Here is a 26,066-nt window from a genome sequence, read left to right on the forward strand (position 1 = left end):
TAAGATTCGTATAAAGTTTTGTCTCACTGTCCTTTTCATGGTTGGGCATTCCAAATGTGTGTTAATTTTTTCTCTATCTTAAATGAAAAAGCTGGATGGTTTACTCATTGTAATTGATTCAGAATAGCTGAAACTGATGGATAATGCATCTCTCGAATGGGCATCCGCTATCAGGATCATTGACCTTTAGTGGACAATTGTGTTCTTGCATAATGCCAACACATGCAATGGACAGGAAGGGGAAGGAGAAAATTTATCAGCCAATGACAGGTTAATGGAATGAAAATAAAAGAATATTTTTATTCAGCTGAGATAAGTGTTAGCTGTTAGTCTAACTGGCAGCAAGTTCTATGGCCCAGTTATTATATTTCCTATGGTTACTTCTTATAAAATTACTATGCAACAATACACATTAAAGAGATTTTATCAAAGACCTAAAGACAATGGTACAACATGATTTTTCAAAGAAGCCATCTTGTTTATGGTTTTGCTAAATAGGGGCTCCATAAAAGCTGACTATGGACAGACAATGGCTGTCTTTTCATCTTTCATACCTTTACTTCTAACCTTGGTGCAGTGAAAGTAACACAGGATCTGAAGACAGAAGCCCAAGGCAAAGTGCCTGGCTGTGACATACACTATCTGTGTAGGACTTAGGGCAATTTATTCAAATCTCTAAGCCTGGATGTCCTAATCATTAAAATATATTAAATCAGATGACCTCCAATGCCCATTTGAGATGCAAATCTATGATTTTGTGATACTTCTCATAAATTCAAGTCTAAAAGTCAATAACAAATGTTTGATTACTTATGAAAGTGTGAAAGAAATGAAATATCTCAGAGCCTTATAAAAGAAAATAAAAGCGAGAGAGGAAAAAAGGATTGAAAATCCACAAAGTATTTAATTAAACATTGGATAATGGCATTACAAAAATCAAAGTCAGTGAAGGTGAATAGAACTCAGGCTAGCACTCATAGAACTTTTCAATGTCAAAGAGTCAGGATTGTAACAGAATTATTCTGAAATTGTCCTAATTGGTATATTTAGTTTGACTTAGATTAAACTATGAGAAAAGTGGAGTCTTCTAGAATTTGGAAAAATATCTTGAATTAAGCATATATATTTATTATTAAACTATATTTCTTCAATGTATGTTATTTATATATGCATGTGTATAACCAGATATGTACAGATGAAAACTGGCAATTGACAAAAATGATGTGATAAAAATAATTATTTTAAAAATTGTCCCCAAAAAAAGATGTCCCCAAATTTTTTTATTCCAAACATTTAACATTCCAATTCTTAAAAATATTAAGTGATATATCAAAAGCATGAATTTTTGTCTAGTTTCACAACCAAAGGGAAATTATACATATATATGAACACACAAATATATATACACATATACACACAAACACACATATATATCCATGCATATATGAATATATATTACACATATGTTATGTGTGTATATAGAACATGATCCTTCTATCTATAGCTATAGAGTATTCAAATGAAATTTTAAATTCTAATATTATAATAATGATGCCAACAGAATACTTCAAAAGATGAAAACAGACAATCACATGAGTACTATTCATTGACAGAGGGATAGAGACTGAATCTATGATTTTGTAGGTAGAGGAATCTCCCCAGTAAGGATGCTCTCTCTGCCAATGCAAACTTACAGCTCCTCTTCAACTTGTATTCTTGTAGAGTTGTCTAGGGTAGTGCTCTCAATCTCAAATAGAAATGGATGGGTGCCTCTTAGCAGCACATATTTAAGGTTAGAAAACAATGAATTTAACATTAAGTTGTATTGTACCTTTATTTATTTTGTTAAAAATTTGCCAATTACATTTTCATTTGGTTCTAAGAGCTTCATAGGCTGCGAGTTTGAACTTCTCTGAGACACTGAGGAATTAGGAAACTAGGACAAGGTCAAAAAGCCAGTGTGAGTCAGAAATGGCACTCAAATCCCAGTCTTCCTAATGTCAAAGCTATCTATCCACGAGACCATGTTCTCTTTTGAAATATTAAACATATTAAGAGTTAAATATCAAATTAAAAGAATATATCTGACATACAAATACAATATATATGATGTAGTTATATGAAAAAATACATCTTGAAAAAAAATTTAATGGAAATTAACAAGAGAAATAAAACTACTTCCATGACAGCAGAAAGGTCAGAAGGGGAAAAAACAACAACAATTGAATACATACCCCTAGTAAGTATTCATTATAGAGAGGCAATGTAACAAAATGGATAGCCAACTGGACTTGAGATCAGGAAGATTTGTGTTCATATCCCATCTTATGAAAATATTATCTGAGTAATCATGGGCAAGATATTTGGGCCTTTGCTTCTCTATCTGTAATTAACTACATTACATCACATGGTCTTGGAGGTTAAAATGAGATAAAAATATATTTAAAGCACTTTGAAAACCTTAAAGTGATTTATCAACATCGGTTATTGTGATTAACTGTTCCATGATCACCAGATATCAAATATAAAGTAATATACTATTAATATAATTGCCCAGAATTACCTATGACTATACAACATGATCTTGGAAACAAATCCCCAGGATTCAAGCAATCCAACTATGAATTGCCCAGAAAAATATCATAATTATTTGGGCTAAGATGTACAACAGAAGGGCTCTCTCATTTTTTTTCATGTCATCTTGCAAACATACTCTCCTCAAATGGAGCATAAATATCTATATCATTCATTATATCCTGTACCCAACTTCCAGTTCTTTGCACAGGCTGTCCTGCAGATCCGGGATTCTTTCCTGCTCTCTTCTGTCTCCCAGAATCCCTGTCTCCATTTGAGGGCTCCAGAGTATTCCAAACTATATTTCTTGGCCTTTGGAATCTTCCGCACTTGTCGAGTACTTATCAGTGACAGCAAGTTGGGCACCATAGTGGACACAGCTTGCAGGGAATACAGCAGACCTTTCAGAAATGGAACTATTCATTATTCAGCGTAAAATGGTTAGAAGTTCCACAACACAGATTCAGAGTCAGTATTGTATGTGTGAGCAAATTTCTCTTTGTATCCCCAGTGCTTTGCGCATCTGTGCTTTATTTATTTATTCTTTCCTTTGAAGTATTTAGACCTAGTATCTGTCTTAATATCCAATTTAAGACAGAAGAGTGGAAAGGGTTAGGCAATCTGGGTTAAGTGTCCTGGTCCTCTACTCACTGGGATGCTCTGTAGCTGTTCTTTCATTCATTCTTATTACAATAATATCTAATCACATATTTAAACTATCTTGAAGGAAACTGACAGAAGTCTAGGACATCAATTTCAAGTTTACTCTACTATACTGAAAGAAATATAATTAAATTAGCAGGAAGCTATTTGTTCAGATGCTGCCTGAGACTTACTAGCTCCATGCCCCAGGCAAATCATTCTCATTCTTCTGTCCTCAGTTTCCCTATCTCAAAATTAGGGCATTGGACTCCATGGCCCCCAAGGACCCTACCAGTTCTAGTTTAATAATGATGGTTGTTGTTATCCTGCAGAGCATACAGGCTCTCTCAAGCCACTCTGCACTAAATTTGTTCCTTTTTTGACTTAGACTTTGATGATTGGGTGCCTTCTGTGAATAGTCATCTTGCTCTGGTGGCTTCCTGAAGAACAGGCCTAAGGAAAAGCTCAAGAGGTTGAACATATTTATAGCTTCAATCACAGGACCACAGCTCTGGAGCTGGAACAGACCCTGAGGATTATTAAGTCTCACCCTCTCATTTTACAGATGAGGAAGCTCTTTTGTCAAGATTCATGAACTGCTTAGACATCCTCGACCATTAAATCTATTGGCTCATGAAGGGTCCAATTCATTTGTCATCCTGCCAGCTGTCCTGAATAGACAGACATCCTCCGTGCATTGTGAAGGCCATTGATAAGACTTTCCTTTTGACCCGGCCATCTTTACAGAGGGCTGCACACTTGGCTCATTTAAAATACAATGTTGTTGATTCTGTGGGTGCCAGGACAGGGAGCATTATCTGCATGAAAGATGCATTTCTAAATAGTAGTTCCAAGTCACATCACTCCTCTATTCTCTTCTCTAAAGAAAGAGCATTAATTGGGAAGTAGGAGGTCAGAGTTCAAATGTCAGTTCTGTATGAGACCAGCTAGAAAGGAGACATTATTTTTAGGATCTGTTGTACCAATCTGACTTGGTACTTTCAGTTCCAGAACTACCAGTCCATGGCCACAATTGGCGATTGTCCCACTTGCCAGTCAGTATATCAGACTGACTCCTCCAACCACATTTCACTTGACTTCTTGACTGTTTATTCAATCATCATCTTTCTACCCTGTTATACTATAATCTCCCATTTCTCTTCTAATTTTGGGAACAATAAATAAATATTGCCATAGTTACTAGAAAATATATGGCATTCTACTCTTTTATGGCTACATTCAATAAAAATAGAATTTTCTAAACCAATATGCCCCTTTCTTAGCCACTACTCCTATGTGTGTTGTTTCCTTCCATCAGAATATAAATTCTTTGAGGGAAGGGAAAGCCATCTCTTGTTCTTGCATGAACACAGTACTTAGTAGTGTTCTTGGAATATAGTAAATGATTATCAAAATTTTTATCAAAATACACAAAATATTTGTGCATGTGCCTAACTACAAATCTTAGTGTAGATGGTAAATGCCTTGAAGGGAGAAATAGTACCTTTGTACATTTTTATGTCCTCAGCACCTACCCCAGTGACTTTTCACATAAGTAAATCATGCTGACTGAATTGGATTGAACTTGTCTGGGAATGGCAATAGCCATTTTTATAGTATAAGCATCTTTCCCATTTGTTTCAGCAAATAATAAAATTATATGAGCCATAGGGCCAAAGAAAAAATAACAAATAATATGAAAAGATATAATCTAATAAAAAGCTTATTCAAATATCTTGTAGGAACAGAGTAGATAATTCTATAGTAAAGCACATAGAGCCATTTCTCAGAGTATCCTTCATTAGATATGTATCACTATTTTAGTAGCCAAAACCCCAAGTCCAAGCTTTGCTCCTCTGTTCTGTAGCCTCAGAATTCAATTTTTACTATTTATTCCAGTCTAACCAGGCTCTGGGGTACAGAGTAAACTCAAAAATAACTGATTAAAACCCCAAACATACTGTATTTCTGGGTCCTGAGCATAAGGTTCTCTTAGGAAGAAAAGGTAGATGCAATCCTTCAACCTTTATAGACCCAGCAGGAAATCCTTAATGCTGGATGAAAATATTTATTTATAAGGAAATCTATCAATATCATAGCATGAAGTTTCTCGCTTCAGTCATTAACAGTAGGCATCTCTACCCAGCACTACTGATGAGGATGCAATATCAGCTCCACTCCCTACTAGACAGGTGACCCAGGGCATAGTAACTAAATGGGAAAATATATCCAAAGTAGAAAACATCAAAAATAAATGAGAGCTCTAATATTAGCCACCAATGGAGGGAGGCGACTGGACTCTGTATCCTCCAAAAAAGCATCCTGCTAGAAAGCTCTAATTATTTGGGGATTTATGAAACTTTACTAAGACTAGCACTTCTTAGGGAGTTCATTATATGAGATAAGATCTCAATACCCTGAAAAGATATCTTTTTCATGTTCAAGGTTTATAAAAATATATAAAAGGTTTGTTGATGCATCATCATTATATTAGTTTGAAGAATTATTATCAATTATCATAGATTATATATAAAATAGATTATAGTAGCAAGAAAAAGGGACAGGTTTGATTTTTTATTTGTCTGATTTAAAGTTGAAAATTAAATATTTCAGCCCTCAAAGGACAATCTTCTGGAAAATTATGATCAGTCGAAGAGATGAGCACAGTTATAAGAGCTATTCTTTCAATTTAATTTAATCTATGAGAAACTGACAAAGATCTTGGAATTGGGAGTAGTACTAAGATTTCAAGGCTTAAATTGTTCCTTTGTGCAAGCTTGGAAAAGGACAAATGGCAACTTGTTAGAGTACAGAAATCTGATAATGCAGTCGTACTATTTTTGTGCTTTTGAAAAGGCAATAGCCCTTGAGTTTGAGAGGCCAAGCACTGCTCATTTAGCTGTCATTTTGCATGTCACATGGAGAAGCACAGCTATTTTCAGGTGACCATTTTAAAGCAGACATAGACATCAGAGAGGGGAGAGACAGAAATCTCAGAGAAGGAAGGGGCAGGAGGGGGCAAAATTCGCTTCTAAAACTTACCTTAGGAGAAGGAGGTTTAATAAATTTATACCTGATTAATATCAAGGCCTAATCACTGGCTCAGAAATTTGCATCCATTGGCAACATCTTGCTAGAATGACTATTTCAGTCTTTAAAAATCTATTAAGTAAATACAGTGGGTGAGACATTAGGAAAATATACTGTATAATTAGACTCTGTTCCCCAGAACTCTCTTTCCTAGCTTCCCATGTTCCCTCTCATTTTATGTGCTAAAGTAGGAAGGATATAAGTTTTTCATACCTCCTCCCCTCCCTCTCTTTTTGCCTGATCATGACTGGGAAAGGGGGCTTTATGCCAGCCAGGAGAATCTATACACGTGGATTTATTTTTTGTTAGATAATTAGGTTTGAACTTTTTTCTTTTAGTTTATTTTCTTTCTACTTTAAGTGATGATTAATAAACTTTATAACATATAATGCTTGGCATAATTGGTATTAATTTTAATCCTACATTGAGTTCAGATATAGCAGGACCCTGGCCTTTGTGGGTCTTATAGAACACAGTTAAAAAACAAGATAAAGAAAAATGCTAAGATATATTCATCTAAAAATGTAGATTTGGGGGCAGCTGGGCGGCGCAGTGGATTGAGAACCAGGCCTAGAGACAGGAGGTCCTAGGTTCAAATCTGACCTCAGACCCTTCCTAGTTGTGTGACCCTGGGCAAGTCACTTAACCCCCCATTGCCTAGCCCTTACCACTCTTCTGCCTTGGAACCAATATACAGTATTGATTCTAAGATGGAAAGTAAGGGTTTAAAAAAATAAAATAAAAAAGTAAAAATAAAAATATAGATTTATATATTTATCCATATATACATACTAAATAAATATTACATTCATATGTGTATATGAGAAATATAGTGGTACAGTTAACTTCAAATGTCTCTCCCCAAACTATTGAATTCATTTGGATTTCATTAATAAATGAGTAAGATAATACAAGTTTCTGACTATAATAAAAGAACTTTTTACGTGGAAAAAGTTTTTTCAGGTTAAAAAATTGGCCCCCTTTTTCTGCAACTATTGCAATGAGTTCCTATTTGGTCTCCATGTCTAATTCCAGCCTCTTCTGATTTTTGTTCCATATGTCACACAGCTGTCAAAAATATCTGACAAAGGTTCAGGTCTTGCTATTTCTTCTCCTTCCACAAGTGGTTCTTTCATTCAGTTAATACATATACATTTATTTAGCACCTACTAAGACTCAGGCCCTGAGTGCTGAGGATACCAATAAGAAAAAGAAATATAGTCCATGTCCTCTAATGGGAGAAGACACCAGATAAAATGAAACTGGAAGTAGGGCAGGGTGAGGGGAAGGTACCTGCCTGCACACATATGTATATGCATGTATATATACATATATACATATATGCAGACTTTTTAATCAGTATCTTAGTTGAAGGGATAGGTGTCATGTTCATCAAATCTGCAAATGATACAAAGGTTGGAAGCTCAACAAAGTAGATAACAGAATCAGAATATCAATGATACTATTATGTTATAATTATGAATCAAATATAGGTTAATATTTCATAGGGATAAATATAAGGTCCTCCATTTGATTAAAATTTTAACTTTTAATTACGAAGTAAGGAAGTGCTATTCCAGAAAAGATCTAGAGATTCTGGTGCTCAATAAGAGTAAGAGAAAAGTAAAAAAAAGTCTATGCATTAGACAAGCTAAACTGCCAAAATAAGTTCTTAACACTTCTCCAAACTCCACATGCAAAATACTACCCATCCCTTCATTTTTTGGTGCAGATTACCTTCCGTGCTTGAAATGTTCATTTTTATCAACTTGGTCTTTCAGAATGCTTTACTTCCCTCTAGGCACAGCTCAGGTTTTCCCTCCTTGATGTAGCTCTTTCTGGCACTAAATCTGAAAATACTTTTTATATCCTTAAAATTCTTCTTAAAATCCTTTTTATCTCTCATTTTTCTCTTATCATTTACCACACTGAATTATATTTATCTGTGTATATGGCAACATCCCCCTATAGACTATGGATTTCTTCAGGGCAGAAAGTAACTTTTTTTCATCTTTCAGCCCCCAACACCTAGCACATTACTTTGCATATAGTAGACATGTGTCTGTTGAATTAATTTTTTTAAATGCAAAGGAGAGACTTTATTTTAAGGAAATATTCCCCAGTATCACCAGGGAATTTTAGTTCCACCTCAATTGCCTTCTTAGTGATATCTCTTAATCAACATATATTTAACAAGTACCTACATGCATTAATTATACAGATATATGTGCTTTGTTCAAGACAAAAAGGAAACAGTAGCCCTTTTTTATATTTCTAAGTTTCAACTGTTAATCCTCTTATCTATCTATATGCTTCAAATGAGAAAGAAATATCTGTTCTTATCCTGGACAGTAAGAACTCCCCTCATCACATCCTTTGAAAATACAATTACAGTATCCAGGAGTGAAAAAAATAAAAACCCTATGAAATTATTTAGGCCAATTTTATAATTTTACATTTAGGAAAACTGAGGCTCAAGAAAGTGAGATAAGTTATTCATGTTTACAAAGGTAGTAAGAGGCATGAAACCAGCATTCAAATTCACATTCTGACACTAAATTCACTGTTCTTTTTATTATTTCAAAGAATTGACTACCAAAAGCATATGCCAGACCACCTTAGGTCATAAAATCACTTAATTTTAGAGCTAAATATGATTCTGAGGAATCTGAGAAAGGACCTTCTCTTTGAAAAAAAATTCCCATACAAGAGAACATCTGTCTTGATAATCAGTGCCTCTGAGAAAAGACCTTAGGACACAGGCTTTCTGTCCTTTTTTAGATGGATTTGAATAATGATTTTGGGTAGATATCTGTCAATTAGATAATCTTCATGTGATGCCCATTCTTATTAGTTAGCTAACCATTATGTAAACCCATAGCTACCACTCAAGTTGTTTTTGCAAAGCCTCAATAAAATTAAACTGCATCATATCCAAAGAACTAACTTAAAATGCAAAAGTCAGAACCTTTCATTCAAAAGTTAAGTATGATTCATGAAATTCACTTCAATGTCATCATTCATAGTCTATTCCTATTGAGTAAATGAAAAGAGAATAATAGCACCCACTTATAGCAGAACATCTGAAAGGATAAAGCTCAGAGATTGAAAGGAAAATACTACAGATTATTCAAAAAAAGCTTTTAAAGTTAGGGACAGACCACTCCATTATGGCAGATGGCAAAATGATCAGAATGACTTAATGATAATAATAATAATAATAATAATAATAATAGGCCCTCCATGGATAACATCCTTGTGAACTCAGTCAACAATATGTCTAAAAGTAAATATTGACCTAATAGCTAAGCCATGCTGATTTGTTTGTGCAAATGGAGGCATTTAGGATGGCAATTTGGAATCAGGTCATTTCCACCAGAAACTATAGAAGAGCTCAATACGGTGCCTAGATTTAGGGATTAATGTACACTGTTGGATTGTAATGGAGTGATGCAAGGAAAGAGTAGGAAACATGCAACAGAATACTGCATGAATAAAAAATTATGCTATAAAATTATTAGAAAATTATAGCCTACTGTCTAGATCTCAACATGGGGAAATTTCTATCTTTCATGGACTGACAGATGACAAAGCTTGGTGCCACAAAATAAACCTTAAAGGAGGCAGCCATAAAGGGGATGAGAAATGATGGGTATTTGTAGATCACACTTTAAAAAATTAACAGATGAGAAAAAGTTCTGTAGAGGTGAAATTACTTGTCCAAAATCATCATCAGGGAATAGGTGTTGCACTCAGGATTTAAACCAAGATTTCTTCACTCTAAGTCTCAAACTTTTCCCACTCTATCATATTGCCTCTTAATGAAAGAGTAGAGAGCCATGAAATGGGATAAAAGTCAGAACCAGTTCTAGACACCAGAAATTTCACTATCCTTAAGGATCTTGTTCTTAATTATATTTTGTTGTCAATTCAGATTGTATTAAAAATAGATGAAAATGTGCAACATACTACAGGTTGTGAAAACTTATTGCCTAGAAAATATTAGCATGCTGACAGGTGACAAATCATCTTTATTCATACAGAGAACTCCAAATGACTTGAAGAACTCATTCAATAAATTGTATGGAAAGTAGATCATTATCAAAGCCTTATTAACCACAATTACCATGACCAAACATTATCAATAAAACAAACATAAGAGGAATATTTTTTCAACAGTATAAGTACTCCCTTGTGTAGACTATAACCCATTTATGGGACTTTTATTCATGGCCTCACCAAAATCCTCCACAATAACATCGACATAAGCTAGAGTCGATCCCTAGACCTCTTAATTTTTTTATATCATGTATAAATATGATTACTTGTTCTTCTCTTGCCCTGCTTACATGACTTGTCTACTATCTACCCTAGGTATGCATCTCTCTGTTGCTAATGCCTGTACCACTTCTTTAATGCAATTCATCAATAAGAGAATGTTGCAGACCACTCATGTTGTCCAGTATTTCTCTCCCCATTGACTTTTGTGTCATGGACAAACAATTCTATGGACATTGTGCTATTCTTTTAGTCTCTATCACAGAAAGACACTAGTATAAAGAGGTGAACTGTTTCAGAGAGGAGTCAAAAATCTTTCCAAAAAGTGCCCTATTTCCCAAATGTAATACAATGTGCTCTCCTCCTTCCATTCACTTCTGGATCTGGTTAATTATTCAATTTCATTGTTTGTACATCCAACTCAATATCATAGAATAAAGATCTTCTTTCTGAAGACATCAATATTAACTGCCACTATATGCAAGGAAAATTTAGGATATAGATAAGGACTAGACCCATGATTTCTTGGTCTAGAAAGAAAAAATTCCCTCTATTCTAATCAATGTAACAACTAACAACAATTTCTCAGGACTCATAAAACAAAAAACTCATTTCATGACAGAGAAGTGATAGAATTATTGTAGATTGAAACATATCCTTTTTTGACACAATCAATGAAACAATTATATTTTTCTTGGTTATGTATATTTATTATAATGTTTTTGTTTCTTTAATTTTTTCAATGGAAAGAGTAGAAAGAGAAAATAAACATTTGTTGAAACATTAATCATAAAAAGTTAACAGATAATTTTGCATTTGTGCCAATGTCCAAATTCTCTGCATAATACCAAAAAAAAACTACCTATTCCCATATATTAAAATATAATTGAAATCAAATAAAATGCCCACACATTGGTTCCAGAAGTCATATGTACCAATAATGAATGGGTCAAACATAAAATGTGGTAATAGGCTAGAAGTTCTATTTATTTGATGATAAAACACAAAAGAAAATAGTTAATGTGTTAGGGGACTGCATTAAAAGAATAAGGAAGTCCAAAATTCAAGTATTCTTCATCAAACTGCAAGAATAATATTGTATTTGCTCAGTTCTGGATGCCACATTGAAAGAATGACATTGGCAAGCTGAATCCCATCTAGAAGGCAGGGTCCAAGTTTATGACAAGATTCAAAACTATGCCATCAGAATTCTGAAGAAACTGGAGCTATTTTGCCTGGACCAAGTCCTAAGGCAAATTTCCATCTTTTACCATTTGAAGGAATATCTTATGGCATATAGGATTTGGAGTGTTTTCTTTGCTGAAAAGGGTAGAACTAGGACAAATAGGGAGATGTTGCCAAAAAACAACAACAACAAAAAACCAACTAATCCCATTCATGGATATGGAAAAAAGTTCTGAATCATTAGACTTGTGCAAAAGTGTAACAAGGACTACTAAGGAGATATTTGATGAAGAGCCACCTCTGGAGGTCTTCAAGTAAAAGCCTGGTGATGATGATTTATCAGAGATATTATAGAAAGGATTCCTACTTCAGTTGTGTGAATAGGATTAGATTTTCACTGACTTTACACCTCCACAAATCTAGGGAATTTCTTGTAGCATCTCCAGACCTCAGATCTATAGACCTGGTCTTTCCAAGAAAGCTGAAGATAGCCACCCTTTTTAAAAAAGGAAAAGAAAAAAGGGGGCTATTTTAAATCCCTATTTCACCTAGAATGAAAAGGTTAACTGCTTGCTCAAGTTTAGTCCATGTTCACTAAACTAAGGCAAGTGATGTAGTTAGGTGATTCAGCTCCAAGACTGGCCTCAAGAAGACCTGATTTTAAATATGGTCTCAGACCTTATATATTAGGGGTGTGAACCTGCAAGTCACTTAATCCTATTTGCCTCAGTTTTCTCATCTATAAAATGAAATGGAGAAGGAAATAGCAAATCACTCCAGTATCCTTGCCAAGAAAATCCCAGATGGGGTCACAAAGAGTCAGACGTGCCTGAAATGACTAAACAAAAACAATACTGTTTAAACTTCCATCCTCAGGATCAGTCTACTGACTCCTGACTCATTTGGATCTGAAGTCAATGAAATAATAACTTGTTCTTTTATTTGGCATCACCACATATTGCTGACTTAACAAAATATCTCACTTTTAGTTGCAGAGTTTCATTATCATGAAAACTCAAGCAGTCCTCTTCTCCTTTATGACTAACATAATTTGAAATATAATGAGTTCCTTTGAGATGATGAGAATAATATATAGATATATAATGTGTATATTCTCACTATAAACACAATATAAGAATATGCTCAAGAGATTCATATACTTATAGGTTCATATATCTATAGTTATGCTTTTTTTTTGGTCTAGTTCTATAATTTTACTGGATTATGGAACTCTAAAAAAGGTAAAACTTTTTGCTAATGCAAATGCTTTGCAATTTAGCCACAGAGAGTTTCCTGGGGACATTGAGAGGTTAAGTGACTATTGGCACAGCCTTTAGAAACATAAGGTCATATCTACACGACAATGAGGAATCAGAATAAGGCTTTTGTGGAAGATAAAGTCTCTAATTGGTTGCCAATTTCAGTATACATTAATATTTGATTTTTTCAAGTCTTTTTAGTTGAATTTTTTTCTTTTAGACAACTATCAAAATACCAGCATTACCATACAGTTATGTCATGTAGATGGAAGAAGGGGAAGGGAATCATTTCATTTGCTGATTCATTTTTTTTAAGTTCTAGGAGAGTATTCCAAATAACATTATGTTTATATATTCCTTTGTTCTCTACTGCACATTAAAATTTCTACAATGGGAGGAATAGGAGAGTAATTTATTTCATCTTAATTAGATAAGATAAATTAGAAATAAATGTACTATAATGAAAATGTATCTGAAATATTCAAAACATAATAATCATATAAAAAGCAGTCATGCTATTATAAAATATTCAGTCAATGGTATAATGTTAATAACCTGAAGGATATTTATACACCTTACTTGTCCAGTTTTTTCAGTTGTGTATGACTTCATGATACCATTTGATGTTTTCTTGACAAAGACAAAATGATTTGCCATTTACTTCTGCAGTTTATTTAATAGAAGAGGAAATTAAGACAAACAGGGTTGAGTGATCTGCTCTGGGTCACAAAGTTAGTGTCTGAGTCCAGATTTGAACTCAGGGATATGAGTCTTCCTGACTCCAGTCCTGGTACTCTGCCTATTCACTGTGCCTTCTAACTGCTCTGAAATTTAGTAGTCATGTAGTATTAAGTTATATAATTTGTAACATATAATTTGATATCTCTATATAAAGTTATATAATTTATATTGCATATATAATGATCAGAGTGTTCCTATCCCTATATACAACATATATATACATAAACACACATTGAAATGTTTATATACTTATTAAAATACATGCAGAACATATAATCACAGACATAGAGTAGGATATTCCATTAAGTAATATGCATGTCTACCTACTATAGCTCCTGTGTGGCTAAAATTGTTTTCATCAAAATAAATGTCATTATAATAAAACTATCTAATTAAAATGAAAAGCCTATTTAATTCACTTAAAGAAAGAGTTAATTTTTGATATGCAAGAAATGTAAAGAATGAGAACTGAACTCTGGAGCATTACAGAAAAACAGCATTTAGTATTATCGAGGATTGTAAGGTAAAATTATATTTACTTTCAGTTCCCTGATCACACTCAAATGAATTATGATTGCCTGAAAGTGTCATAGATGTAAAAGCAAATTGTTACAGTTTATTTTGAATTTAACTGTAATTTCATTTTGATTTTGATAAAATTATTACTTGAGTTTGATCCTGAGCCATTGCCTTTAGATTAAAAAATCTTGATTGCTAATTATTTCTGGATAGTGAAAGCCATCTAAGTATGCCTATGAAAATAATAGGAATATATCTTCCTTCCACAAATGGCTATATGCAAAAATTCTAGAATTTAATGTTAGCGAGCCTAAATTTTATGTAAATGATCATTGTTGCAGAGAAGAAAACATGATTATGTTTTCAATTTTACAGGGGCTGTTAAGAAAGTCCACATCCAGCAGATAGATAAAAAGTGGGATGATATGCAGAAATGCTTTGTGAAGACAGCCTGCATTACTTAGGCCCACACTGTCTATAAAGTGTGTGACATTAAACAAATGCAGAAGATATGAAGAAATGCAGATGCACTTACAACAATGGGGCAGATGATTCATTTTCACTTCCAAGAGAGTGGTTAGTGTTCTAGCATTAATAGGGTAATTAAGATACCAGGCTTTACCAATATGCATGCCTTTTAAGAAACCGATGCCTTCTCTTCTGCCATAGGAATTCTGAATGAGATATTTCATGTTCAAAGAACTCCATGAGAAATACAAAGTGAATTTTGTAACTGAGAATACTTGGAAAAAAATAGTTGCCCTCTCTTGCTTACAAATAGCCCTAAAGTTTAGGTTAGCAAATCCAAGAACAAATTCATTTGATCATTGATCTACAATAAAGCCTTGGGGCCATTTAGTTGGAATTGGAAAGGTAAAAGGAAATGAAGATGAAAGGAATTTGCAGAAATTATTAGCATTACATAATGTATATGACAATTTAGAGAAAACCTTAAAAATGTGTTATGATTACACAGGGTTCAGGGTAAAGATTTTCTTCATGGAATATATAGTTGTCATTATCATTAAGTTTCTTTGTGACATATAAAGTTTATTTTTGTGTCCACCTTGAGGGACAATAGTCATATATAAAGTAATTTGAACAGATATCCTTCCCAATGAACATTGGAGTCTGGGATGATCAATCTTGTTGGGTCACTGATTTTGTACTCCTACATGATATTATGCTGATCATAGGGAGATCTATTCAAAGGAAATAATTGTTTGGACCCTACGATTCAAAAGTTGACTCCTTTACTGCAGACATAAAAAAAATGAACAAATTGATTCAAGCAAAAGTCTTTTGTTTATAATAGTTAAAAATGAAAATAAACTTACTAGTGCCAAATTATAGATAGTTGTTATGAATAGTGACTGGCATTTTTCCAGAGGAAGTTGTCTAATTAAGTTTTAAAGGTCACAACAAGGAACCTGAGATCATAGAATAGTACAAAATGGCAGAGGTTATTATAAAATGCTTCATTGAGACATATTTTAAATATGCAATAGCTACACAGTCTGGAAGGCAGGTGCTCCTGAACATTTCTGTTTCAATGATAACTCAATGGCAGACTCTAAAAGTAATTTCAGCTAGGCAGGGTCGAGTTTTTCCCCCAAGTTCACCGTTGTTGTGCAGATTTTAAACAGGAGGGAACTCATTTTATTTTTTCTTCAGACTAGCTCATTTCAAAGACTATGATTCTCTGGTTCAGTCAACTTACTAGCTAAGAAAATGGATGCCATACTAAAAATTCCCTTTCCAAGGAGATGTTATAGTAATCATTAAACAGTATAACATACAAAACACACCTTAAGAATATCAAGTTGCATATCCTTTTTCTATTGGCTCCAATGATGTAAAAAAACATGAAATAATTAGTTCTCTAGAACTTGGTCTATATTCTGAGGCAAAGCCAACGTTGAGGCTCTGAAAAAAAAAAAAAGATTAATCACAACTGCAAATGAACCAGTGAGAATTCATATTAAATTCCTTCTGGCTAAGGAGTGGTGGATTCAAGTTACAAATTCAGGCAGCCATTTTTGAACATAGAATGCCAATGTGGAAAATGTTTTGCTTAGCAATCCTAAGCAGGGTTGTTAATCAATGGATTAATAATATGCTATTTAAATTCTCTGATTATTCAAGTCTTAACAATTAAATCCATTGAGATTTTTCTATCCCTCATTTTCCATAAAATTCACGTTGTCGGTGGAATCTCTTTCTGATCAATAGCAGTTTCTGTTCTAATAAAAATAAATCAAAAAAATTTTAGGATGTAAAATCAAAATGGAAACCTGATATCCCTTTCCTAAAGCAATTTACCTTCTCACATATCAAAATGTTGAGGGAGAAAGAAAAGTCACAGAGGGTAAAGACCCCTTGCCTATTTATTTTTTTGTAAAAACCATGCCTGTCATCAACATGCCTCAAAATATATGCAAAACAATAAAACAACACAATCACAGCAAAGGCAAACAAATCTTCCATTTAAGAGCTGAATATTCAGGTACTAACTTAGAAACTAAACCTCCTTGCAAAATAAAAAAATCTGTGATAAATAAATGTGTATTCTTTATTGTGCTTACCAAAGCTGGTTAATAGCAAGAACTACTTAGAATTTAAAATTGCTGAATATACAGAATAAAAAATATACTCACTCTGCAAACTAAGTGAGCATAGTGAATTGGAAGCAGAGTCTAATCTAAAAAAATTAAATAAAATAAGAAAATCTAAACACTGAAGTGTTTTCAAAATGAAAATATATTTAATGTTGTGCCATTACATTTGAAAATTGGAAGCAATAAATGTATCAAGCCTACTATCCTTAGATTCTATTTTAATATCTCTGCTTTTTTTCAAGCAGCCAGCAGGAAGAGGGGGAGGGAAGCACCAGATAGAATCATGAATATCAACATTTGAATCTTTCCTTAGACATTTACTAGCTATGACTTTAGGCTAGTCATTTAATCGTTCACAATCTCAGTATCCACATTTGTACAATGAGTATAAAATAGATTCAGTTTGAGTGGTTTTATATATATATATATATATATATATACATATACATATGTATATATATAATACTATATTTAAAACTTTTTGTGAACTACAAAGTTCTATATTAATGCTAACTATTATTTTCTAGTTATTACTCATCACCTGAGAGTGAGAATGATTCTAGATGATTTTTTTTCCCTTTCAAACTCACAATCTTTATGGAGATGTGATAGAATAGTAATGCATCACTGCATATTTAGATGGACTTCAGAAGAATTGTGAATTAACTGAGTTGGTCCAAAATATTACAAGCAATTCCAGTAGGGAAATTTCAACAAACAGTAGCCAAGTGTCAAGCCATGATCAAAACACAACGAAATTAATCTACTATTTCAGCATGATGATCAATGATGCTGACTTTAAATCAAGAGATGTTTAAATACAACTTATTTTAAGAGATACCAAATAAAATGGAAGAAAAGGAGAGAAAGAGTTGCACAAAGTGAACTTTAACTGTAGCCTTGCAGAAAATGTTTTTTCTTAAGTATAACTTTATTTTGGCCTAAGGCAAATCAGAGCTGGACAGTATCTGCAGATGTGACTTCGTTTGAAGCCTTATAGTTTCAGCCTGATAGAATCTAAAACTCAAACATAGAGGAAGATCTAACACAGCATTACTAACAAAAGTACTTCTTGGATCTGACTTGGGATTCCAATGTCGTTTTCAGTAAGGTTTTCATGATGTCAACAAAGGAAAAGGAAAAAGATTTTCATTTCCAAAACAGCACATGTTATTTATTCAATAAAACTGTTAAAACCCAGAAGTCAAGAAATGTGCTTACTGTATTTTGTGAAGGAAAAAGAAGTTAAGTAATTACAGAAAAGTAGCAAGGAAAATTAGACATCTTGACTCATGTCAGTAAAATATATAAAGTGTGTGGATGACAAAAAGAAAGCAATTGTAATGAATGGAAAAGTATATGCAAAATAAAAATAGTGAAGATAGGAGCACACGTAAATACTATGCTTCTTTATTATCTGTTTGCCACACTCAGAATATTATTGCTTTTTACCTTCATCTCCTAGCTTCCTTCAAAACTCAGTTCACATCCCCTCTTTTACCAGGAGAATACTTCATCCTCCATCCTTAAATGCCTTTCCTTTGAGTTACCTTCCATTTATTCAGCATCTATCTGATATGTACAACTGAGCTTCTTCATGGAAGGAAATGTTTTCTCTCTTGACTTTCTTGGTATCCCTAGCTCTTCCTACAATTCCTGATGCTGTCATGAGGCAGCAAAGATTTACAGTTGGAAGAGAACACAGCGGCCATCCAGTCCAACTCATTTCATTTCACAAATGAGGAAACAAGAGATTTGAGCTGGTCAAGAAACTTCCCCCCCAGTCACACAGGTAACAAGCAACTTACGCAAAATTTGAATAGAGAATCTTGTGATTCCAGAGCTAATGTGTTCATCATAAACTGCTGTTGTTAAATACACATATATAAAATTATTTAATAAGAATTTAACACCTAGAACAAGAAATAGTTCTTATTTTGGGAAACTATTAAATGTTGTATTATTTTGTGAAGGAAAAAGATGAAAAATATACTCAGAAAAGCATATATGTGTGTATATATATACACACATACAGATATGTGTACATATATGCATATATATTTATATAGACAGAGAAACAAGGTAGTATAGTCAGGAAATAAGTCCCTAAACAATATGTTTCATAACAAGATATTTTAAACAGTTTAAAATGTAAACAAATTTAAAATGTGATACATAAAGGAAATCATTTTTATAGCACTTTGAGGTAGGGCAAGCATTTTCCTGACCTTCATGCATTATTATAACTTTCTGTTGTTGTTAAATTGTATCTGCCTCTTCATAACATAATTTGGCATTTTCTTGCCTTAATAACAGACAGGTACATACTGGCCATTTTCTTCTACAGGGTATAACCATTTGATGCAAGCAGGGCTAAATGACTTACCCAAGAAAGTAAATGTCTTTGGCCAGATTTGAACTGAGGAAGATAAGTCACCTAGCTTCCCCATTATAACTTTTTCACAGATGAGCAAATGAAGGTAGTGGCATACATTCGAAAGAGTAATTAATTTGGGATCAGAATTGCTGGCTTCTGATCCTGATTCTCCTACTTATTACCTTTATGAGTTTTGTCAGTGACAAACTATGTGATTTTCAGTGTCCCCTCTATAAAAGTGGGTGTTGAAATAAGTGACTTGAGAATTCTTCCAGATCCATGACCCTCTGTGTGAATGTAAGATTGATTTAATCTAATTCCACTTTACTTAGAGTAAGAGAAAAGATGCCTAATCAAACACAGATGAGAGTAAGAATGGAAAGACTTAGAAAGTCAGGTGATGAAATGTAATGATGCCAGATAGGAAGTATCTTTCAATCAGCCTATGAATTTCATCATGTACTCTAAGTTCTGTTTACATATGTACAGTTAGTGGAATCAGAGCATTCGAGGAATTGGAAGCAACCATGGTTTCCAATAAAACTCCTAAGGGAGGAGGATTATTAGGGAAGGAGAGCCATTCACTTCAAGGTTGGCCAAATCTCCTGTCCTACATACTCCCATTTTGCCCAAGGTTGGATGGGGAAACCTTGTGAGTTTTAAAGATCCTGAAGATTTTGGAGTTCTTATCTAGTGTACATGAACATCTTACCATCATTTCCTAGTGACAGCAGTAACCACAGAAGAAGCACTATCTTCATCAAGAGCAGAGGGTGAGGGCAGCTAGGGAACTCAGTGGACTGAAAGCCAGATTAAAATCTGACCTTAGATACTTCCTAGTTGTGTGACCCTGAAGAAGTCACTTAACTCCCATTGCCCAGCTTTTACCACTGTTCTGCTGTGGAACATAGATAGATAGATAGATAGATAGACAGATAGATAGATAGATAGATAGATAGATAGATAGATAGATAGATAGATAGATAGATAGATAGACAGACAGATAGATAGATAGATAGATAGATAGATAGATAGATAGATAGATAGATAGATAGACAGACAGAGAGACAGAAAGATAGATAGATACATAGATACATAGATAAATACATAGATGGATGGATGGATAGATGGATGGATGGATAGATGGATGAATTGATAGATAAGTAGATAGATGGATAGATGGATGATGGATGGATGAATAGAGAGATACAAGGAAACATGGGATAGATAGATAGATAGATAGATAGATAGATAGATAGATAGATAGATAGATAGATAGAATTGATTCTAGATGGAAAGTAAAGGTTTAAAAAATAGTCTAGGGTACTTCACCTTGCTTCAAAATCCCAACAAATGGGAGAAAATGACTTTCAGTAACTTCTAGTCAATCAATGGCAACATTTAGTTTCTAAACTTAAGCCTACTTTCCCATAGACCTTGTAGGTATTTTTGAGATAAAGTGTTACAGACATGGTGGAGGAGGAGGAAATAGCAAATATTTATATTATTATATTATTAGCAAATATTCTCTTTTTTAAAAGTTTAGTTAGGATGGATAGATAGAAAGATATATAGTATATGCCTATAATTGTAAATGATGTTTGAAATAATTTTAAAATCATTTTATACAACTCCAAAAAACCTATTCTAATCATGAATACATATAAATAAATATATATGAACATATATGTGTATAAATGTGACAATTTTTAAGAGTCCTTCAAAGGAAGATGATGGGGTAAACTTAAACAAAGAAATGTTCCTCATTAAATCACAAGTTTATTCTTCTAATACGTTTAGCCTAACCAGCTTTTTAGGACATCAGAAGTCAAAGTCAATACTTCCTAAGGAAGCTATCCAAAAGGTCAATCACTTACTTTGTATGGTCCACTGATGGTCTGTGGTTTTCCTCTCCATGATGTATACTAGCCCCATTTCCAAGATCCCACCTAAAGGTATTAATAGCTTGACTTCTCTCCATCAGCTCTGGCTGATACCATTTGCATAGATTTCCATCTTCAAAACTACAGACTTCCATAACTGAAGAAAGAAAATAAAATACTGGTCATCAAAAAATCCCATGATTAAATAACAACTTGATCTTCAGATAAGGTTTCTCCAACCTCAAGATTTCAAAAGTCCTAGAATTTCAGTGGGAGCATGCTTCCCACATTAATGTAGATAGCAACTCTTCTAACAAAGTGATAGACCATCAGTCAGAATTCCAGAAACAGCAACATGCATCACCTGTGACAAACATGATGATAGACCTCTCAAGCTCAATTAGACTGGTTCTTGGATACTCAGGATAATGTGCATCACAAGAATGGTACTTAATACCTTTCTAACTTAGTAGGACGTGCCAAACAAACTATTTTTTCCCTCTCCTCACAACCTTCAAAACTGAAGGGCACCTGCATTCAGGGATAAAGTAACACAGGAAGACTTTAAGAAAAGGTTCTCGTCTTCTGAGATTTCGTTGAACAATACAACTCAAATGAAAGTATAATTTAAACTAATTATATGGATGAGCTTTTTAAATAGATTTTTAAAGATGGAGTCAAGATTTTCTTAGCAAAAGTCTTGCATTATTAAATAATTAAGACTGAATTGTATTTTATCATTTTAAAAATGAATTGGCCTACATTTAAATGTATTCCTATTATTTTGCTTACCTTTAAGAATGAAATTCATGGCAAAAAAAATTGGAAAATGAGAGGATGCCCTCCAATTGGGGAATGGCTGAACAAATTGTGTTATATGTTGGTGATGGCATACTATTGTGCCCAAAGCAATAATGAAGTGGAGGAATTCCATGTGAACTGGAACAACCTCCAGAAATTGATGCAGAGTGAAGGGAGCAGAACCAGGAGAACATTATATACAGAGACTGATACACTGTAGTACAATTGAATGTAATGGACTTCTCTAGTAGTAGCAGTGCAATTAGGAGGGATTTATGAGAAAGAACACTATCCACATCTAGAGGAAGAACTGTGGGAGCAGAAACACAGAAGAAAAACAACTGCTTTATCACATGGGTCTATGGGGATATGATTGGAAATGGAGACTAATTGACACTCGTGTAAACATCAACAATATGGAAATAGGTTTTGATCAAGGACACATGTAAAATCCAGTGGAATTGTGTATCAGCTACAGGAGGGGGTCAAGGTAGGGAAGGGAAAGAACATTACTCTTGTAACCAAGGAAGAATATTCTATATTGACTAATTAAATAAAATTTTCATAAAAAATTGAAATTTAAGATAATCTTTAAAACTATTCTTTTAAATATTTATATTCCTTGCCTCCTGATCTCTTTCACACCAGATTGCTTTTCCTTTGTTCTTTCATTTGTGAAATCCCTTCCCTATTCTTAATCACTCTGTAAAAACAACCCATGAATGTAGGATTCTATAAATACCAATTTGGAAACCTATGAATTCTAAGTTATTTAAGGCAGAATTAAGTATTGGTTAATATTATTTTTGAGGGTAGTCAAGTGGCACAGTGGCTAGAGCACTAAGCCTACAATCAGGAAGACATGAATTCAAATCTGTCCTCAACTCCTGACTAGTTATTTGATCCCATTTGTCTTATTTAATTCTGTTTACCTCAGTTCTTCCTCTGTAAAAATAAGCTTGAGAAAGAAGTGCCAACCATTTTAGTAGCTTTGATCAGAAAATCCCAAATCAGTTCACAAAGAGGCAAACACAACTGAAATGTTTGAGCCACAACATTATTTTGTCTCTATTAAAATGCCTAGTTTTCTGTATACATGACCTAGTTTTAAAAAGACTACAGAACCTCTGGCAGGTAATAACATACTACCACAAACCTGAGAAAAAACTTTCATTTGAAGGTAAACCTAAATAACTTTTAAAGACCAACAATTAGAATCTTCAATGAGTAACTTATTTTTTATGATAACAATTCTTAAATACAAGTCTAGCAAGATGTGGAAGGGACTTCCGTCTTCATCACCTGTAGAAGTATGAAATAACAAATCACAGAAGGACTCTTTTCTACAATATTGATCTCTTGCTTATCTATTACTCTGTCATTTCATTCATGTATTACTTACATGAAATAATTTTATTGCAATGGCAGAGAATTTAGGATACTGCTGATGGCAAGTATTCAATGTGATTCACCTCCATACAATGAGAAGTATGCTATTTGGTATTAGATGTTATATGTGGATTTGGGGGAAGGGAAAGGTTTTTAAGGAAGGGATCAAACAATTGTATAAAACAGCTTCAATAACTAAAAGGGTAAGGAAATGACTGGGGTTAAGGGCCCAATTTACTATTACCCACCCAGATATTTAACTTACTAAGGTTTCTAATCTAAGCTTAACCTAACCATCTAAAGGATACATAAAGGATAAAATGCAAAAGGGGCCCAGATTCTCATAATCTCCGAAGTCCTTGGTAGGGTCAGACTGAAGAATCCAGATGTAGGGTCCTTACAAGATCCAGGAAGGAAGGAAGTTCACACCCAAATCACTCTGTCTACCAGAGTATATTGGGAATTCGCAATCAACCTTTTTCATGAGAATAATCCAAGTCAAGCAGCTCCAAAAATGATTTTTTCAGGGAGACTCTCAGACATACAGTCCCTGTGTCTGAATCCCATATTCAGAAGGACCATTTTTGACTGGCCAACCAACTTAGCTGACCCAGCTAGCTCTGCAGAATCTTGGCTTGCAGGCTGTCAATCAACTTTGCAAATTCACAAGCTATCAAATTATGGCACTGCCATTTACTATTTGTATGACCTTAGGCAAGTAACATTGGCTCTCTAGACCTAAATGTCTTCTCCAAAATGAGGGGACTAGGCTAGATGGCTTCTGAGTCCCCTTCTAGTTCTTGGGCTTACAACTATCCAAATAGTTATGTCAAAATAACTGCCATCATTTCCCAAATAAATGCATGTTTTAATGAAAAATCTCTAAAGGAAAGTCTTCTATAAAACAAATTGAATTAGGTCAATTTTTATAACTGTATGGAAACATATTTACCTTACTTCTATGAGAAAAGATTAAACACAGTAAAGCTCTTTCCTTCAAATTGCCAATCAAGGAAAGAACTGTGGTTAATCTAGAAGTCATCAAAGATTTCAAAGACCTTAAGTAGCTAACAAGAGCATGTTCATCATAGTTTTATTATACAAAGATGTGGTAAGCATGGGAGGGTCAGAGAGGCAATTTCTGCACAAAAAGACATTCATTCAGCTTCAATCCCTTTATAAATAAACAGAATGGTTCTAAAATTGCTATAGTGATAGCACCAAGTGGAAATTCATTTGAACACTTTGAAGTTATACAAAGTCTGATTACCAAAAGCATAAATTCTATCACTAATGTGCCCAGGTTATAAATTAGAAAAATCTAGAATGTTTTGGAAAATATCCATGAATTATAAATGATAAAGTTTTTATATGTATTTAAAGTCTTTTAAAAAACTATTCTCATTTATTTCTGTAAGGTTACTTAGCAATCTTAATGATTTCCCATGAGAAAATGTGGACACAAAAGCATTCAGTGTATTATCATCCATCTGTGAGGCATGATATAATTCCCTTGCTAATTTGAGCTAATTATTGTCCAATCATAATCACATGGAGTGAATCACCATCACTCTGGATTTTACGAATTATTTAGTCCAGGTTGGTTAGTAAGTTTATGGTGTGTAAATTCATTAAGAATTATTTTGCATTGTTAAGGAAATTTAACCCAAGGCTATCCACCTTAAAATGAATCCCAGAATTCAAAGACAAGATATCCATAAGCCACTACCCAAGTTTTGTATTTTAGAGCCTGTATTTTCAAGGCACTGTGAAACCTATGCTATAATGCAAATTCAGTTGATACCCAGGTGAAGAAAATTTACTCAATTACTCTCATTATAGTGACAAGGATCTATTAAGAATATATAATCTATAAAGGGCAAAAAGGAATAAAACTCTCAAAATTCATTGCTTCTAATCTAGTATTTATTCCATTAAATTGTATTAATTTTTCTTCTATCATAGTAGATATTACAGTTAAGTATTGCTATTTTAAATGTAATGTGTTCACTTAGATAGCTTCTTAGAAATGTACCTGCTTTCAGTATATTAAAACTTACTTCTATCAAGAGTAACACATATTAGCATTTCTCCTGCAGCATGAAAATATTGTACAGATGATCCAACTCTTGAACAAAGTTTCTTTCATCTCAAAATGCTAAGTAAGAAATTCTGAACAAATTAGAATAGTAACACATAAAAAAAAACAGTTGTATATATGTCTTGAAGTGATGCTAATTAACACCTAATGTGACCCTGCTGAAGATATTTTCATTTTCATTTATATTCAAAATTCAGAGAGTAAGGTGAAGGAGTCAAGTACTGCAAATAGGACAGTTAAACAAATGCCATGAGAACATGGACCCCAAAGACACCCAAACACTCACTATCAACAGAAGCAATTGGGAAATTCAACAATAAAAATTGTACAAATAGAATAAATATAAAAATAAAAACTCTATATTTACACTGTCTTTTGTCTTCCATCTCTCTCTCTACTTGGCAAGAAAATCCAATTCTCCTGTAAAAGATAATTTCTAGGTACTTTGGATCTCACTATGGCAACTGCTTAATTTATGAGTTAAAATTCCTTAGGAGACAGTTAAAATCCAAAATAGACAAATCTATTTATGTCTTTCTTTATATATCTATCTCCTCTTCTGATTTCCCATTTAGAATTATGTAGATGTATACTACAAGAGCCCTACTC

The 26,066-nt window shown here is 33.6% G+C and overlaps 1 protein-coding gene across 1 annotated transcript in view; it reads right to left on the reverse strand.

Moving 5' to 3' along the window:
• Positions 1-26,066, reverse strand: part of MALRD1 (MAM and LDL receptor class A domain containing 1) — a 1,015,998-nt gene that overhangs the window by 685,675 nt on the left and 304,257 nt on the right. Inside the window, exon 22 of the mRNA XM_007504899.2 lies at positions 21,161-21,323. Coding sequence (XP_007504961.2) covers positions 21,161-21,323 — 163 coding nt within the window. The remainder of the gene's footprint in view (positions 1-21,160; positions 21,324-26,066) is intronic.

Source organism: Monodelphis domestica, chromosome 5 (genome assembly GCF_027887165.1).
Source record: "Monodelphis domestica isolate mMonDom1 chromosome 5, mMonDom1.pri, whole genome shotgun sequence".
Taxonomy (NCBI): Eukaryota; Metazoa; Chordata; class Mammalia; order Didelphimorphia; family Didelphidae; genus Monodelphis; species Monodelphis domestica.